Genomic DNA, 16,331 nt, shown 5'->3' on the forward strand with positions numbered 1-16,331 from the left:
TGCACATCATTAACTGGATTACAACTGTCACTCCTATCTACTGACATCTGAAACTCAAAATGTTCAAAACAAACCTTCTTTCCACAAACTCTTCCCCTCTTTCAAAGTTCCCTACTGTTGAGGATACCACTATTCTCCCAGGCACCAAGGCTCACAAGCTCACTGGCATTCTCAACTCAACTTGCCACTCACCCCACGTATTCAGTCTGCTAAGTTTTGTCACTCATATACATCACATCCCTTTCCCTCCAATCACATAATCATCACCCAGCACAAACACCTCAGCACCTCATTCCTGGACTGTTGCAACAGACAGCTCTATCTCTCTGACTCTGATCTCTCTCCATGTAGCTGCCAAACGAACTTTCATTAAGTGAGTAAATATAAAATTCTCTGGCTCTGAAAGGCCTACCAAACCTGGCTTCTTCCTAGCGTTCCAATCTTCTCATACTTTACTTCCTTCAGCACACCCTCCCATCTAGCCACACTGGTCTTCTTGCACATGCCACTCCATCTCTGTCCACTGGGCCTTTGCACCAGTTGCCCTCATAACCTCCATGCTCTCCCTCCTTGCCTCTGCCTCCTGGATTCTCAGGCTTACTTCAAGACCCAGCTCAAGCCCCACTTTCTACAGAAGGCCTTTCCCAGGCTATCACCCTGTGAATATCTCATATGTAGTTATTTGCATGCTGTCTCCTCCATGAGTTTATCCCATGCTTAGCACATAGTATTTAATAAACATATCAACCACCAGAACAACAGGTGCTTGGTTCCCTTCTCATATTCAAAGATTTCCTCGTTATAAGTGTAGATCATTCTCAAAGATTTTAAATAGGTTGGTCTTTTGATGGGAATGGCCTCTGTGATTTCTTCCATTCTCATGGCCTCTCCCTAAGCTAGATCTTGTAAAACAATCTTGAATAGAAAGCTTGGGTTGATTTGGTTTGCTGGTGCTGTTCTGCCTGACTTCACTTCTCTGATTGCTTTTCATGATATCTGGGGTCACTGAGGCATTATGAATCCAAGTACACGAGGTTCTCCTCTCACGGTAGATTTTTACCTATTGGCTTCTCTCCTTCCAGTTTCAAGTGCTCTTGGAAAAATGTGTCTTAATTGGGTGGACTTATTTTCTTTGCTGCTTGCATTTTAGAAGGACAAACTATTAATCTTCCACTATCCTCCTCCATACTCTTTTACGCAGCAATTTTTCACTTCTCTAAGGCAGAGCTGTCCTGCATTACCATCTCTACTCTTGGCAAGATGAAGCACTTGCTGGCTGAAAGTTCTTCTGGGCTCTTCTGGCTTCATCACTTGCTTTGCAACAAGAATTCAGTTTCTATAGGAAGTGCTCTCCACCATTTTCTGATATCAACAGCATGCTGAAGAAAATATTTGAAGCTCTTGTAAAGGCATCTTTTTATCTTCACCTCTTCCTTTAATCTGACACTGGCATAAACAAGGCAGTTTAGTGGAGTCCAGGATGATCTCAGACTCTTAGCAGCAGTGTGACTCTGGGCCAAGCCACTCACTCTCTATCTCAGTTTTCTCACCTGTAAAATGATGAAAATAAAAGCACCTGAACTCCCAGGACTGGTCTGAAGATAAAACGAGAAAATATTTGGAAGGTACTTTGTAAACCTCAAAGCATTCTATAAGTATATATAAATTCTATAAATACTCAAAGCAAATATACAGGCACAAAATTATTAAATATTACTGAATTTATTACATCATCTAATCACACAAACCGCTGGCACAGAAATGTCTCCAACAGCAGTAACCTACTAGTTGTTTGTTAAAATATGTAACAAAACATACCAGCCTATGGTGTTCTTTGGTCACCATGTCCAGCATGGTGAACTTTCTTCTGCAGAAAGTACTGATGATACCTAGGGGTATGGCAATAATCCATAAGCCTTGGCTTCTTTCATTTCTTAAAACCCAACCATGTTTGCCAATATACTTTTCATTCTCTTCCCTTCTGCCCCTAAGTCAGAGTGCCAGAGTCTATGCTGATGTGGCTTAAGCACCCTATTAAGGTCTTCGTTTTCTTGTCCCTTCTACTTCATTCTTCACAGCCGGTGTCTGCACACAGGCATAATTATTCTCATGATGGTCTTTTTGTTTATGCTAAACATGAAGACGGAAGGCTGGATGACCAAGAATCCCTGATGTTCTTGCTGTCTTTGAACACATGATCAGATCAATTCCTCTACAGGACTCTCCCAGAAAAACCTGTGTCCCACCCTTCCAATGAGATGCAACTTCTTCCAGGTTTTTTTGGTTTTTTTAGCAAAACTGTAAATGTTGATGTAATTCAGTTTTCCCATAATACATGAACTTGTTAGTCACCGGGCACTCCCCAAGAGTGACCAATACAAAATGACTGTTTCCGCACATTCTAAGAGTTGTGACTGACTTCCTCTATTCTTTTTCACTGTTCTGTCATTATCTCAGTGGAAAACAGCCCCAGCACTCAGAGTGTGGCCAACATCCTGGCAGTGAGTCCCTCCAAATCCAGCCACACTGAGCCTCAGACAGCAGACTCAATCTGTCACCAGGACCAGACTGGAAATTTTTCCAACTCTAGAGAACCTACTCACTTAGCATAATCTTCAAAAACCCAGGGTCACCTTCATTCCCACAAGAAAGAATCAGAGAAGGACTTCCATGAAGAACTCTAGTATAGGCATCATGAAATACTTTTTATTATTATCATGTATAATTATGTAGAACAAGGGTGTCAAACTCAAATAGAAACAGATACCAGGAGGGCATATATTCACTTAGAAAACCACAAATTATCTCAGTTGTTTTATATTTTATTTTGTCAAACATTTCCTAATTACATTTTAAACTGGTTTGCGCTACACTTGAATATCACAGGCTTCCTGAGGCTAGCAAGCTAAAAGTTTAATACCTTGAATGTAGAGGAAAAGGAGTTGGACTTTTAAGTTAGAAGAGACCTAGGTTTGGATTCTGCCTCTAGTGTTTACTAGTTGTGTGACTAGATGCGTATTACATAAGCTCAATTTTGTTATATTTCCCTCATCTTCAAAATGGGAACAGAACTTGTAACAATTTCCCCTCAAGACTTTTATGAAGATCAGATGAGGTAATTTATGTAAATTATTTTATCAGCAACAATCTCTATACTTCCTGATCTATCACTATCATAAGACACTCTCTGATACAGTGGAATAAATGTGAATTTGGACCCAGGAGAACCGGGTTCAAAACCTGGCTTTCCTTACTGCTCATGTGACCTAGAAGTCACTATTCTTTTATAGTTCTGGTTTCCTCATCTATAAAATGAAAGGCTTAGTCTCAATGACCTCTAGAGCTCCTTCTAGCTCTAATGACTCTAAGAAGCAGGGTAAGGGCTTGTTTATCTCCAATGTTCAATGCTGCCTCGAGTCAAGCAGACTCCTGAGTGTTTAAAAGAAGCATGTCATTATTTTATATAGTCACATCTTGATGTAGGTCATTCAGAAGGTATCTGTTAATAATCATGGTGAATATTCCAACTAAATTTGTGCTTGTGTTTTTATTTCTGTATGAGCATTAAAAATAAAATGATCGTTAAAATAACAAGGGTTTGCACAAATAAACACTAACATAGCCAAGATTAGAAGGGAAGCAAAAAACTGGAGAAAAAATTTTATACAGTTTCATAGATAAAGGTCTCATATCTCAAATATATCAATCATTCTCCAATTGATAAATAATCAAAGGATAAGAACAGGCAGTTTTTGGATAAGGAAATCAAAGCTATATATGTCATATGAAAAATTCTCTAAACCATTATTGATTAGAGAAATGTCAATCAAAACACCCTTGAGATTTCATTTCACATTGATGATCAGCTGAAATGACAGAGGGGAAGATGACAAATGTTGGAGGGGGTATGGAAAAATCGGGCCACTAGTACACCGTTGATGGAACTGTGAACTGATCCAACCATTTTGGAGGGCAACGTGGAATTATGCCCAAAGAATTATACAGCTGTATATACCCTTTGACCCAATAATACTAAAATATCTATAGCAGCTCTCTTTGTGGTATCAAAAAACTGGAAATGGGGATGCCCATGAATTGGGAAACAGTATATTGTGGTATATGACTGCGATGGAACACTACTGTGCTATAAGAAATGCTGAGCAGGCTGATTTCAGGAAAATGTGGAAAGAACTGCATGAAATAACAAAGAGTGAAATGAACAGAACCAAGAGAATGTTGTATACACACAGTCACAGCAACAGTGTTCCCAGAATAACCATGAATGGCTGAGCTATCCTGAGTGTTACAAGTATTCAAATCAACTACACAGGAAGGACCTATGAGGGGAGACACTCTCTGCCTCCAGAGAAAGGACAGACTGACACAGAGAAGTGCACATAGCATGGCTTTATGTGAGTATGTGGAAAGAGGGAGGAAGGGAGACAGTTCGGAACTTAAGATGTAACCATAAATAAAGAAATAAAATGGCCAGGCCCTTCAATCACTCTCACCTTGGCAGCATGGTATGTAGTGACTTCAAGCAAGTCTTCTCTTTTTGCTTCCTTGGCGAGCAGATTAAAGCGACTTAACATTGCAGCCTTACAAAGCCGACTCGCCATTGATATACCACTTTTGAAAGGCGAACTAAAGTGGAAGAGAAATAAAGATCGGCTCCATGACTGATCAAATTATGAAATTAACTCTGCTAGCATCTACTGACATATTTCAACACATATTCAATAACCATCTATGGCTGAGGAAAAGAAAATATCCATAAAACACCTGAAGACATTTCACGATCGTTCTAGCATTGCTGAGGTGATGACTCATAAAGGAAAATTTATCCCATTATTCCAAGTCCTTTTCCAGCCTGTTTCTTTTTAGCATAATAACATATCAAACATATAGACCTATGAAACTCAAGCAAAGCCAATTCGCCCTTGATAATAGAGACTTGAGGGAATGTCTGAATCCCACTTTGACCTGATTTCTCCAATTCCAGAAGGAAGTGTGGCTGAGCCAGGAAGAAACCCTTTCTACAGCCCTGAGGGTTCACCCCATCCAGCTCATCTGCTCCCAGTGAGAAAAGAGTAAGATCCATGAAAAGTCAAGCCAGGTTCTAGAAGTACAGAGCTCATGTTTCATTTTTCCTGCTATCTTACATACCCACAGAGTATCTTGGGGCCAAGTCTTCCACCACCATCCTCAAGGAGTCAGCCCAAGGGAAGGTGGTGCAGCAGCATCCTCCATCACTGCCCTCTCTGGCTGCAGACATGGCTTCAACACAGCAGGCTTGGGGGCCAGGAAAGGGTTCCAGCAAGGTGGAGAGCTCCTTCTAACATACATGCATGGAGCCAGAGGGAAAACACACAAGAGTGGAGAACCAACTTGGATGGCTAACCACCAGTCAATATGATCTCATAACATACTGGGGGTAGTAAGAGAGAGCTGAAGAAAGGGTTCCAACTGTGGATTTCCTGGAGAGGTGGAACTTCCTCCACCAACACAATCTTAGGAAGTAGCCTAGGGCACTGAGAAGTTAAGTCACTTGCCCAGGGTCACACAGGCAGACAGGACATGGACTTTGGTCTTCCAGACTCTACAAATGAGATAACAGGACTAGGATAGGAAAGAGCTGGAGATAAAGAGGTTCATAATCTAGTCCAGCTCGGCAGTAAGCAGATGAGGAAGATGAGATGCATCAAATACTGGGCCCTGGACAACTTCTCAGACACCAGCCTCCTTTGGGTGCTGTGTGACTAGATGGGGATAAGACATACAAGGTCCTTTGCAAACCTTATAACACTATAGAGATGCTAGCTATGATCGTTTATCTAACTCCTCTCTTCATTGGTGTAGAAATGCTGCCCCCGAGAGGTAAAATGGCTTGACCCAGAGGTTGCAGAGCTCCTGAGCTGGGCGGAGCTCCCTGCTTCATCTCTCAGAGTCACCAAGAGAAATGATACTTTAAAAGAGGAAGAAACTCAAAGCAAAAATGCACCCAGGGTCACTAAGCTCTAAAAGACTAGGGTAGGAAAAACAAAGTTGTCCCTTGAAAAGCCTGGTCTCTGAGTAGGGCTGGGATCCATGTTACTGAGCTCTGCAATGTTCCCAGACGATGGAGTAGAGTACTACAGGAGCTCAAAGGCTTATGGGCCTTAATATCTTTAGCACAATCATTTCCTACCCACAATTCTGTGAGGTAATCAGTAACAAACAAGGAAGCCAAGGGTTAGAGGGGAGGCAATTTACTCAGGGCCACCATGGGAAGAAATAGCAAGCCAGATGTCCTCAGTCCCAGTCTGGAGACTCTCAAGGCAATGGAAGCAAGCTGGGCATTCAGGAAAACAGCGCCCCCTCAAAGTTACAAGAGGCTCTGGAAAGGATGGTCCTCTAGCAGCTCTCCTCAAAGAGAAAAATAATTTGGTGTCCTTGGAGTCTTATCTATTATGAGGGGGTGCTATGAGAATACACTTGCAGACTGAGCAGCCCAGCTGGCTGTCCCTCCACCCTGCTGTCCAAGTCAGGCTAGGTTTTGCATTTAAGACCCTAACCGATCACTGTTCCACTGTGTGAAAATTCATCCCAGGGGGCTTCTGAGCTAAGCACAACCCGTCTGAAAAGAAATATTCAGAAAAGAAATGGTTAAAAGATGACAGCACCAACACTGTCATTCATCACCCTGGAGGAGGACCAGGGGAGCAGGGCCTCAGAACCAAGAGACTTGGACGCAAATCCTGCCTCCAGCCTCATTAGCTGCATGATCAAAGGCAAGTCATTTCATCTCTCTGTGTACTGGTGGACCTGCCCCACAGGGATGCTCGGAGAGGCATGTGAGACAGAAGATATAAAATGCTTTGCAAACCTTGATGTAGTTACAGAGATCTCAACTAGTACGATTACAAAGAATATCAGTGGATCAAAGTTTCTGGATAACTAAGAGGCACACTCATCCATGGAATGCTATACAAACTTCATAATTACAACAGAAAATCTGAAGGGAAAGCTCATTAATTAGGCTTACAGAGTCTGGGACAGGAAAATCTAAAGCCTCCTTTGGATGATTTAAGCAGGAGAGGGTAAGGGAGGGTCCTAACTGGGTGAGGAACAGATAACAGAGGAAAAAGACTGAAGAAAAGTCATCATGCTTTTAATGCATTTCCCAAGAACCTGTGAAACTTGCTGCTTTCTACAGAGGCACATCCAGCCTAGAGAAATGGCAAGTTTGATCTGAGGGAAAAACACAGATTTCAGCTCAGGTTGCTTTTACAAAGACATTTACATTTCTATCAAAGACTCTAACTGGCTCCTACCTCAGAACCATCTGTAGCTTCACACATTTCTAAACCAGCTTCAAAGTCCAGATTAAGGTGTTAACCAAAGGCTAACTAAAGGGACAGGGCTAAGCGATACAAAGATACAAAGGATACAAAGAAAGGCAGAAATCAGGCCCTGCCCTCAAGGACCTCAAATCCCGCGCTTTCAGAAAGAAACAACTGATATTTCTCATGCATTTCTAGAGCCTTCTGCTTTCTGCCTGGGTGGTCTTATATGAGGTAACCCACATGTAATACTCCATCCTAAGAGAAATGTTACGTGCAAAAGGCACATTATTTTCCAGAGTACACAGCATCATCTAACAGGCAATAAAGCTGTGTACATGCCACAGAATATTTTCACTTGAATACAGTCTTAAAACTCTTGGTTGTTATTTTGGAAGAGAAAATGGTACTTTTTCACATTATGCACCACTTTCTAATAATGTAGGAAGAAACTCTGAAGAAAATATGTAAAAGATGAAACTATACATCTACTGTCAGTGACAGAATAGCCCCATTTCAGAAACTGAATGCCCCAGGAGACAGTAACTTTTTAACTCTGGATGGTTGGGAGTGGTAGGAGATTACTAAGAGAAGCATGCAGATACTTCATAATTTATAATTTATGATACTCATCACATAAAACTTAACATAGGTATTCAAAATCAACTTTCTTGGCTTAATATATAACTTCTGTAAGAAATTAAAGATTCTCACCTCTCAGTGATTTTTCCATTTATTCCATCTACAATTTCCAAAGAAATGTCCCCTTGTGCCCAATTCAGACTCAGGGATTTACATTCCAAGTCTGTCAGAAGCGGATACACAGTTGGTATTAAGCTAATGTTAGGTCTATTGACCAAATAAAACATAGGCAGCTTGGAAGTGAGTGCATCGTCAACGCGCTGCTTTATAGCTATCTCTAATCCTCTGGTGTCACTGCAGCTTCCATCCCCTAGAAAGGGAAAACAAATTATACAAACAGGAATGGGGCAGACCACACACAAGCAACAAGCACTTAAGTACCTACTATACTATAAGCCAGGCACTGTGCTGGGCACCGAGCATACAAGAACAAAAGTGAAACAGGCCCTGCCCTCCAGGAGTGTCCAGTCTGACGGTGGAAACAACATGGAACCCATATAAGCAGCAGCCAGGGCAGCTTGGAGGAGAGGGCACCAGGGAAGGCTCCAGGCACAAGGTGGTGCTCAAGTGAATTCAGGGATTCTAAGAAGTGAAAAGGGAGCAGGGAAAAGGGCATTTAAAGCATGGGACACAGCCTGCACAAAGGCACGGGACGAGAGATGAAGCACCATGTGTGAGGATCAGGGAGCAGGCTGGGTTAGTTGGATCACAGGGGGTGTGGAGGGGAAGAAAATGCAAAGACACTGGAGAGGGAAGTTGAGACCAGGCTGTGAAAATACCAGAGAATCATCAACATTTACTTAGTATTGGGTAACACGGTCAGAAATAAGACGCACAATTCATTCATCTGCCCTGTCCCCAGGCCTCCCCAACCCCCACCCCCATGCTCCGCTTCCCAGCAGCTGTCCTACATCCTCCTGACCAGAACTGGAGAAGACTGTGACAGATTCCCTAGCCACAAATCCAAAAGGATTCAGTAGTGGGGCAGATGCCTTGGATGTTCCACAAGATAAAGATACAAAGCCCGGGCAGCTCTCCCGAGTGCCAGAAGCAACACTTAAAACAAAAGGGGAAAAAACTGGCCATCCTTTGCCAATTGCTATTTAGCGAATTCATCGCCATCATGGGTAAATAACAGCCCACACCACTACAATCACAGATTCAGCTAAATTCAACCCTAAATTAAGCACTTTGCTCTGTGCATCAGGCGCTGTGCTAGGTGATGGGAACAGAGAGACAAAAAGGAAACAGTGCTTTCCTTCAAGACCCTTATGTTCTCTTGAGAATACACCATGGCACTAAAAAAAAGTGAAACCACCACACACTGCAAAGGGAGAATGTGCACCCGTGGTAGGAGGCAGGAGATCCAGAGAGGCAACAGTACTGCATCAGTATCTTCAAGGCAGAACAGGATTCAGGGAAGCAGAGTACTCAAGGGGGTGCATCTCAGCTATGGAGGACAGCTTACGCAGGTACGGGGAAGTGGGAGACGCAGTGCTGAGCTCAGACAGTGAAGGCGCCCAGCTACTCCACAAGCTAATTTTATTCAATGAACATTTCTTATATACCTATAACGTACTAGGCCTTACCCACAGAGAGCATTCATTGTCCGGGGGAGATGAAAAGGAGAATCACACAACGAAGTGATCCAAGGTGATCTTGGGGCAGGCGAAATCAGGACAAGCCTTGTGCAGGAGGTGGCCGTTTCTGAAGGAAGCTAATGGCCTGAGGCAAGGGTGGGAGAGAAGGCACTGCAGGGGAGGGAGGCACCTGCCTAGGTGGAAAGTACACGATGCAAAGAGACTCGCAAGATTGGGAAGAGAGAACAATGAGTAGGCCAGCTTGTCCAAATAGCGGGTGTAAAGGAAGGCTAGAAAACAGGCTGGGGCCAAGGGCTGAACGGCCCTAAAATGCCAACGGAGAAGTCTGCATCTTATTGTAAAGGAGCCAGGGAACTGCCAAGGGTTCAAGCACTTTGGGTACAGTGACTGGCAGCTGATGGAGGGCAGATGGGAATGGAGAGAGGTTCAAAGCAAGACAGCCAATTAGGCAGCTATTGTAACTATCTAAGCAAGAGGGAAGGATGGCCTGAACCAGGATGGTGGGTGTTAAGTCCAATGTGGAATGTATGAAAAACAAGAAAATGAAGGCTGAGAAAGCGGGCTGCTGGCTGGGTCAGTCAGGAAGCACCGATTAAGTACCATGCCAAGAAAGGCCAAACATCTTTTCTGCTCCCAGGGAGATCCCAGTCTTATTTGGGGACCTGCCTGAGAGCTCTGCTAAGACCTCTCCACGTCCCAAGCACTAAGCTGGCAGATAAAATGATTGAGAGAGTTCAGGGCAGGGATTCTGAGTCTAGGTACATGAACTGGTTTTTTTTGTTTTATTCAATCTTGGTAACTACTCTAGCAGAACCAGTTTTCTTTGCAATATCTTGTATTTTGCTCCACTGCACCAAAAAGGTGTTTTGTAAACTCCCCCTGATTGCCAGATGGTTCCATGACCCAAAAAAGACCAAGAATCACTGACTCAGGAGAGAAACTCAGATGGAGCTCTGGTGGGTGAGGCTCTAATGCAGACAGAAAACCAACTCTGAGAGATCATGTTGCAGGATCATGATCACTGCCTCAGATGCCCATTAAAGACTATGCAGCCGCTATCTTGAAGAAGCCAGACAACGGAAGGTTCTGACCCAAGCCAGAGAGCTCCTCAGATATGAGGTAAAGCACTGCATCTGGAACTTCGGGCTATCTTGAAAAGGGATGAATGACCATCAGGGGGATGAGAGAATCAGAGGAAAGGGCTGGAGGCAAGGAGGATGGGGTGGGGGAAGGAGGGCATTGCAGACAACACCCTTAGCTGTGGCTCCCATCACTGCTACATGCTAACATTCCCAATGCAGTCATGATTGTATTTTGACAGGCATCCCTCCAAAAGATGCACAGCAAATCCCACCCACCCTCTGGGCTCCTGTCCATGACTTTAGCACAGGAGGTCCAGAAAGGTGCTAGGAGCTTTCTGCAGGCTGCTGTCACAACAGGCCCCAACAGAGCATCAGTCACTTTCGCTCACCCTACTTGGCCAAACTCTCATATTTTTCCAAGCATATATGTTTCTGATGAAGGTCACATAATTCCCCATTGGTGACATGGGGAAGGATGCTTGTGCTCACCACATACCTCTCTTGCTCCTTGGGCAATGCTCACCTTTAATCTTTTGTGGGCTATGCTACTCCATGGTGCCCAGCCATACCACAATATTACTAGAAGAATACTGGTGTTAGAGAGATGGGTCTTTGTTTCAGAGAAAAGTCTCTAGTCATTACAAGCAAAACAACTTCTAAAAGGCTGAACAGTTTCTAAATGCCTAGGGACAAACGCATCAGAAACCCTGATTCTCTATGATCCTTTATCTGGATTTCACATCAAACACCTTCCTAGCCCAAATCAAGTCAAGAAACATGTATAAAACTTTAAAAAGCAGCAAAACAAAAGCCTCTTCCAGAAGAATAGAAAGGGAGCCCCCAACCGTGTGATGTGGGTACTGACTGTAGTAACCAGTGTTTCAGGCTGCATCATGTAAAGAGAAGACAATCAAAAAAAGAAGACAATTTCATCTGCTCCTCCTCTGGTCCTTGGGAGCCTCAAGGTCAGGTCTGAGCGGCTTATTTTACATGGAGGCCCCTTGACAAACTACCACGACCATGAGGGAAAATCACAAGAAATGAGAGGACTAGTAAAGGAGAGCTGGACAAAGGAGAAGGTGGTAACTTGTTTCAAACCCAAAACACAGCTATGTGGGAACAGATTTGCTCTTTGATATTATAGAAGGTAGTAATATTTCCAAGCAATGGATCAGAGTGACTAGGAGCATGATTCCTGCTCAATCCAAGGAGTATGGTAGCATGTCAGCACCCTGAGAACAGGAATTGTCTGGTTTTGTCTCTGTATCCAATCCCTAGTGCCTTGTGCTATCCCTAGCACAAGGTCTGACACTTCGTATAATTTTTTAAAATTAAAATGGAAACACCTCCCCAAGATGGCAGCATGCTCCTTTCGACTCTGTGTCAGTAGGGCCAATTGGCATCTATACTATATTAGTGGTAGGATCACCTCATGCCTTGGTTCAAACAACCATTCTTTCCAGAGAGGAGAGAAAAGTGGAAATGTAAGGAAAGAGAGAGTAAGCATAGGTTTTCATCAAATGTTTCCGCTTCCTCTGTTCTAGCTACCAACAGCGGCAAGATGATAACCCAAATAACCATGTCCAGTGCCACCCTTACCAACCACAAAGGGCTGAGTCACTATTAAAGGAGTCAAGATCAGATCCAGAATTCATTAACATAAATGCAATACAGATAAGTATCAGTATGGAGAAAGGCAACTATCACTGCAAAGCAAGTATCTCCCTCTACGCATAGCCATGTCCCTTAATTGACTTTACTTCAAAATGTATTAGAAACCAAGGAGAAATACTAAGAATTTTAACAAATAAAACTTGAGAAAGATCAAATAAGCTAGCCACAACAATATACTTTTGAAAAGCTATCATTATAAATAATACTCTTTATTTAAAAAAGGAAAAAACAAGAATGGCTATAAAACCAAGTATTATCTTTATATATGGGGCAGATCTACTAGGGGGAAAAAACTTCTTACAGAAGAAATACCCCCAAAACTTTGTGTCAAATAAATAAAACTTGCTCCCAAGGAAATCCCAGTCTAATTTGGGAACCTGCCTGAAAGCTCTGCTAGGACTTCTCCAAGCTCCAAGCACTAACTTGGCAGATAGAACAATTCAGAGAGTTTAGGGCAGAAGAAGGGAGTGTAATGGTGGTGAGACTGCCATTCAAATGAAAAGAACTGGCCCCATTCAAATCAAACCTGCCAGCTGAATGACTGTGGCTGTCCTTCCTACAAGAAAACAGAGAGCGAAGAGGAAGGGGGAGGGACAGAGAAAAAAGAGGGGGAAGGTGAGAGAGCCAAAGGAAGGGATAGGGACAGAGAATGTCACTTCCATATTCCCTGGGAAGCCAGCCTATGCCAGAGCCTTTCTGAGGAAGAGGGAACAATCACGCATCTCATTCTAGTATTTTCCAGGATCCAAAGAAATAAGACATAAAGCCGTGACTTGCGCTGCAGCACCACTAGTTTTGTATTCCAAGTGCTTTCAGTAAAGTAAATGACAAAGGCCAATCACAGAACTAAATACAGAAGAATTCCGTTAGAAAACCCCAAGTGACCCTCAGGAACTCATCTCCTCAGTAATCTGCTCTGAGGTCTAATGACTACTGCACTCAAAAAGTACTTCCAGGGATGCAGCCTAAGCGTCTTCTGCTTAAGGTCCCACGCTTCCGGTTCTCTTGCTCTGCCCTGGGCCGAGCTGGGAACCCGCAGCTCGCCTCCTTCTATCTTTTCAGAACACTCAAGCCCACTCTAGCTTCAAGGAAGCAGTCATTCTTCTCCCTTCCAAAAGAAAGGATGATTGAGAAAAGAAAATGAAAAATGGCCCGTCCTCTTGGCAGACAGGCAGAAAGCCTGGGAGGCAGAGGGCTCCCTACATTGCCAAAGCCAGCCCCTGGATCGCTATCTATGCTCAACTGCTTTCTTCAGCTACAAAAGGCATCGACAAAGAAAGAAAAACGTAAAACAGTCTGAACAAAAGCAGAGACTCCAAACGTAATCTGCATGGCTAGCTACCATACATGACATACAACTCACAGGCGGCAGTACTCAGGCTTGGGCCTCCTAACTCGGAGGCAGCGAGGGATCAGAGGCTACATTACTGTTTCTTCTATGTGCAAACACCCAAGATCTACAACACTAAATCACAACCTTGTTCTCCCACATTCTGGAGGGCTCTGAGAAGGCTTACCCACAAGGATACTGTTAATGTAAATGGGCTGGATGAAGTGGCTGAGCAGGGCTCCCTGCACCCCAAGTACTTCCCAGCGGGTCAGCTTGTCACTGGAGGACATGCTGCTCACTCTGTTAACCACTTCCGCAGGGCAGTAAACTGTGAGGTAAATCTTGCCCTCCACAGCCACGTGCAGGCTCAGTTCTTCATTAGCTTCAAATGCAGATAAGGAGCGAGGATTGAGACGTCTAAAAAGAGAACAAGGGAGTTAGTTTTAAAGCACATGCCCCAAAACAAGAGATCCATGTTTAACATTTTAATGAGAAGAGAAAAAGAAAACGGCCAGGATTCAGAACTGACCCTTCTGGGAAATGGTCCTCAGCCACCTCATGAGGGATGCAGGGATTGGGGGAGAAGGGAGGGAGGGAGGCAGTAGAGAAGGATCAAGGGTCCCAATGTGGGGCTGACCTTCAGAGGCTCTCCTCACTCAAGTTAAAATGGACGATGGGGTTAAGAGGAAACTATGTGTTGTCAACCGCAAATGCTCAGCTTGGAATGCAGAAGCCCTGGGTCTGAACCTTCCCTCCATCACTGAAGGAGGGCTGAGCCTCACTCTCATCCTCAGTAAGATGAGTTTGGTGAGGATCAAGTGAAATAGCCTTATAGTCACCTATTATAAATATCACCTATTAGTATTTGAGCCAAGGTGGTGCATGCTACAGTCTCATGTGTCTTTGAAACCAGTGATGACAACAGATGAAAAACACAAAGGCCTGGACGGATGGAGGTCTGGGGCCCTCCTCCATGGCACCCAAAAGGAAGAGCCCAGCTTCATCCAGTCAGAGTTCTCCAAAGAGGGAATTTCCATTAATATCATTATTGAAAACCAGCAAGCTAAAAGGCATAATCACCATCTTGACCAAACCACATTATCCCCGGGAGGGGGAGAAGGGGGAGGGAAGCAAAAACAAGAAAAAAAAATTGGAAATTGGTCCAGAGATGTAGTTCTACCAGACACAACCACAGAAAAAGCTCAGAACTCTCTCTGCCCTGTCACCTTCCAGGTAATGCCTAGAACCCGATCTACTTCCACCTCGGGGCTCTCATCCAGAGAAGCTGTCACAGCCTCTGCTGGGCAGACAGCACTTTGACAGTTTACAAGTGACTTGAACCCCCAACAAAACTAATGAGCAAGTAGTTAAGAGTCTTCACTGGGCAGAAGGAGAAATTGCATCTCCAGGGGATTACATGACTTGCCCATGTGTTTGAGACAGGATTCAAATCCAGGCCCAGCCTCTACCATCCTCATTATCCATGAGGCCTCAAACACAGACTTGAATGTGTCTTTGATGCTATGTAGTAGATAGCAAGGTTCTGGAGCCAGAAAGTGCACTGGAGACATATCTTTATTAAAGCTGGTATTTATATATGGTCTGATTTCATAATAAGTCATTCCTAAATGATGTAATTCCCATGGATCACTACTAGGAATAATATTTAAAGTAATGTGTAATGTTAGAAGGTACAAAGATGGCTAGCCACATCAGTCTTCGGGCATTTCTTGATAATGCAACACACAGGATACAACTGTGAACCTCTCCCCTCCCTCATGAGACAGATTTAGCCACATCAATGATCTTCCTGAGCCTTTACCATCATGAAGGCTACAGGAGCCTGCTGCCCTCCCTAGGCTTGGCTGTGACCACAAGGAGCACAGGACCCTCAGCCACTTGGGCACGGAGTGGTTTGCAGGCTACAGTACGAGGCCTTTGGTGCAATAAGAAAGGGAAGGGCCAGTTCAGTTTGTGGTGCAGTCATAGAGATTACAGCAGTGAGAGCAGCAATCCCAGAAGTAGGAACGAGGGAGCAGGCAGGGGGAGAACTTAGGGCTGCTACACTCACAAGTCACCCACTGTGTCTGAGAAGGACAGACGGGGACTGCTCTGGGATGTCCAGGAGGAGAACCCCTCAGATACTAAAACAAGTGTTTCTAAAATACACGGTCATTTTTTTTTTTAAACACCTGAAAAATACTTACAGTTGTGACTTAATTTGAGCAGATCCTTTTGGCAACTGGTTCAAATACAGATAAATGTTGATATTCTGCTTTAAGGTAAGGAGATTAGAAGCTGGTTCAGTACAAAATATTGACTTTTCCATCATAGCAGGGTTTTTGCTATAGAAGAGCAGAAGTTGTCTATAGAAGTACCTAAAAGAAAGCAGGGAAACCCTCAGGAGGAAGAACCTATCCAAGGATGCAGAGTGAGTGAGGCCCACCCAGCCTCTTGAGTTGGGCATTCAAAACCATCCATAATCTGGCACCACCTGACCTGACCTGTCACATCCAGTGCTGACCCCATATACACATCTGCTTCCCCCTCCCACCTTCAATAGCTCTAGGGTAAAATCCCATCCACACCTTCCAAGGTCCTTCCCTGGAAGCCCACACCAGGCAGGCTTGACTTTCTCTTCTCAGATCTTCCAAAGCACTGAGTAATCATCTCATTCTGT

General features: G+C 43.9%; 1 protein-coding gene across 3 annotated transcripts in view; it reads right to left on the reverse strand.

The window, feature by feature from the left end:
- ADAD1 (adenosine deaminase domain containing 1) overlaps window positions 1-16,331 on the reverse strand; it is a 49,953-nt gene that overhangs the window by 3,115 nt on the left and 30,507 nt on the right. For all 3 annotated transcript variants that reach the window (XM_072625194.1, XM_072625196.1, XM_072625195.1), the window contains 4 exons: window positions 15,859-16,029; window positions 13,839-14,068; window positions 8,037-8,274; window positions 4,512-4,644 (listed from right to left, as the gene is read on the reverse strand). In XM_072625194.1, coding sequence (XP_072481295.1) covers window positions 4,512-4,644; window positions 8,037-8,274; window positions 13,839-14,068; window positions 15,859-16,029 — 772 coding nt within the window. The remainder of the gene's footprint in view (window positions 1-4,511; window positions 4,645-8,036; window positions 8,275-13,838; window positions 14,069-15,858; window positions 16,030-16,331) is intronic.

The sequence above is a fragment of the Notamacropus eugenii genome, chromosome 7 (assembly GCF_028372415.1).
Source record: "Notamacropus eugenii isolate mMacEug1 chromosome 7, mMacEug1.pri_v2, whole genome shotgun sequence".
Taxonomy (NCBI): Eukaryota; Metazoa; Chordata; class Mammalia; order Diprotodontia; family Macropodidae; genus Notamacropus; species Notamacropus eugenii.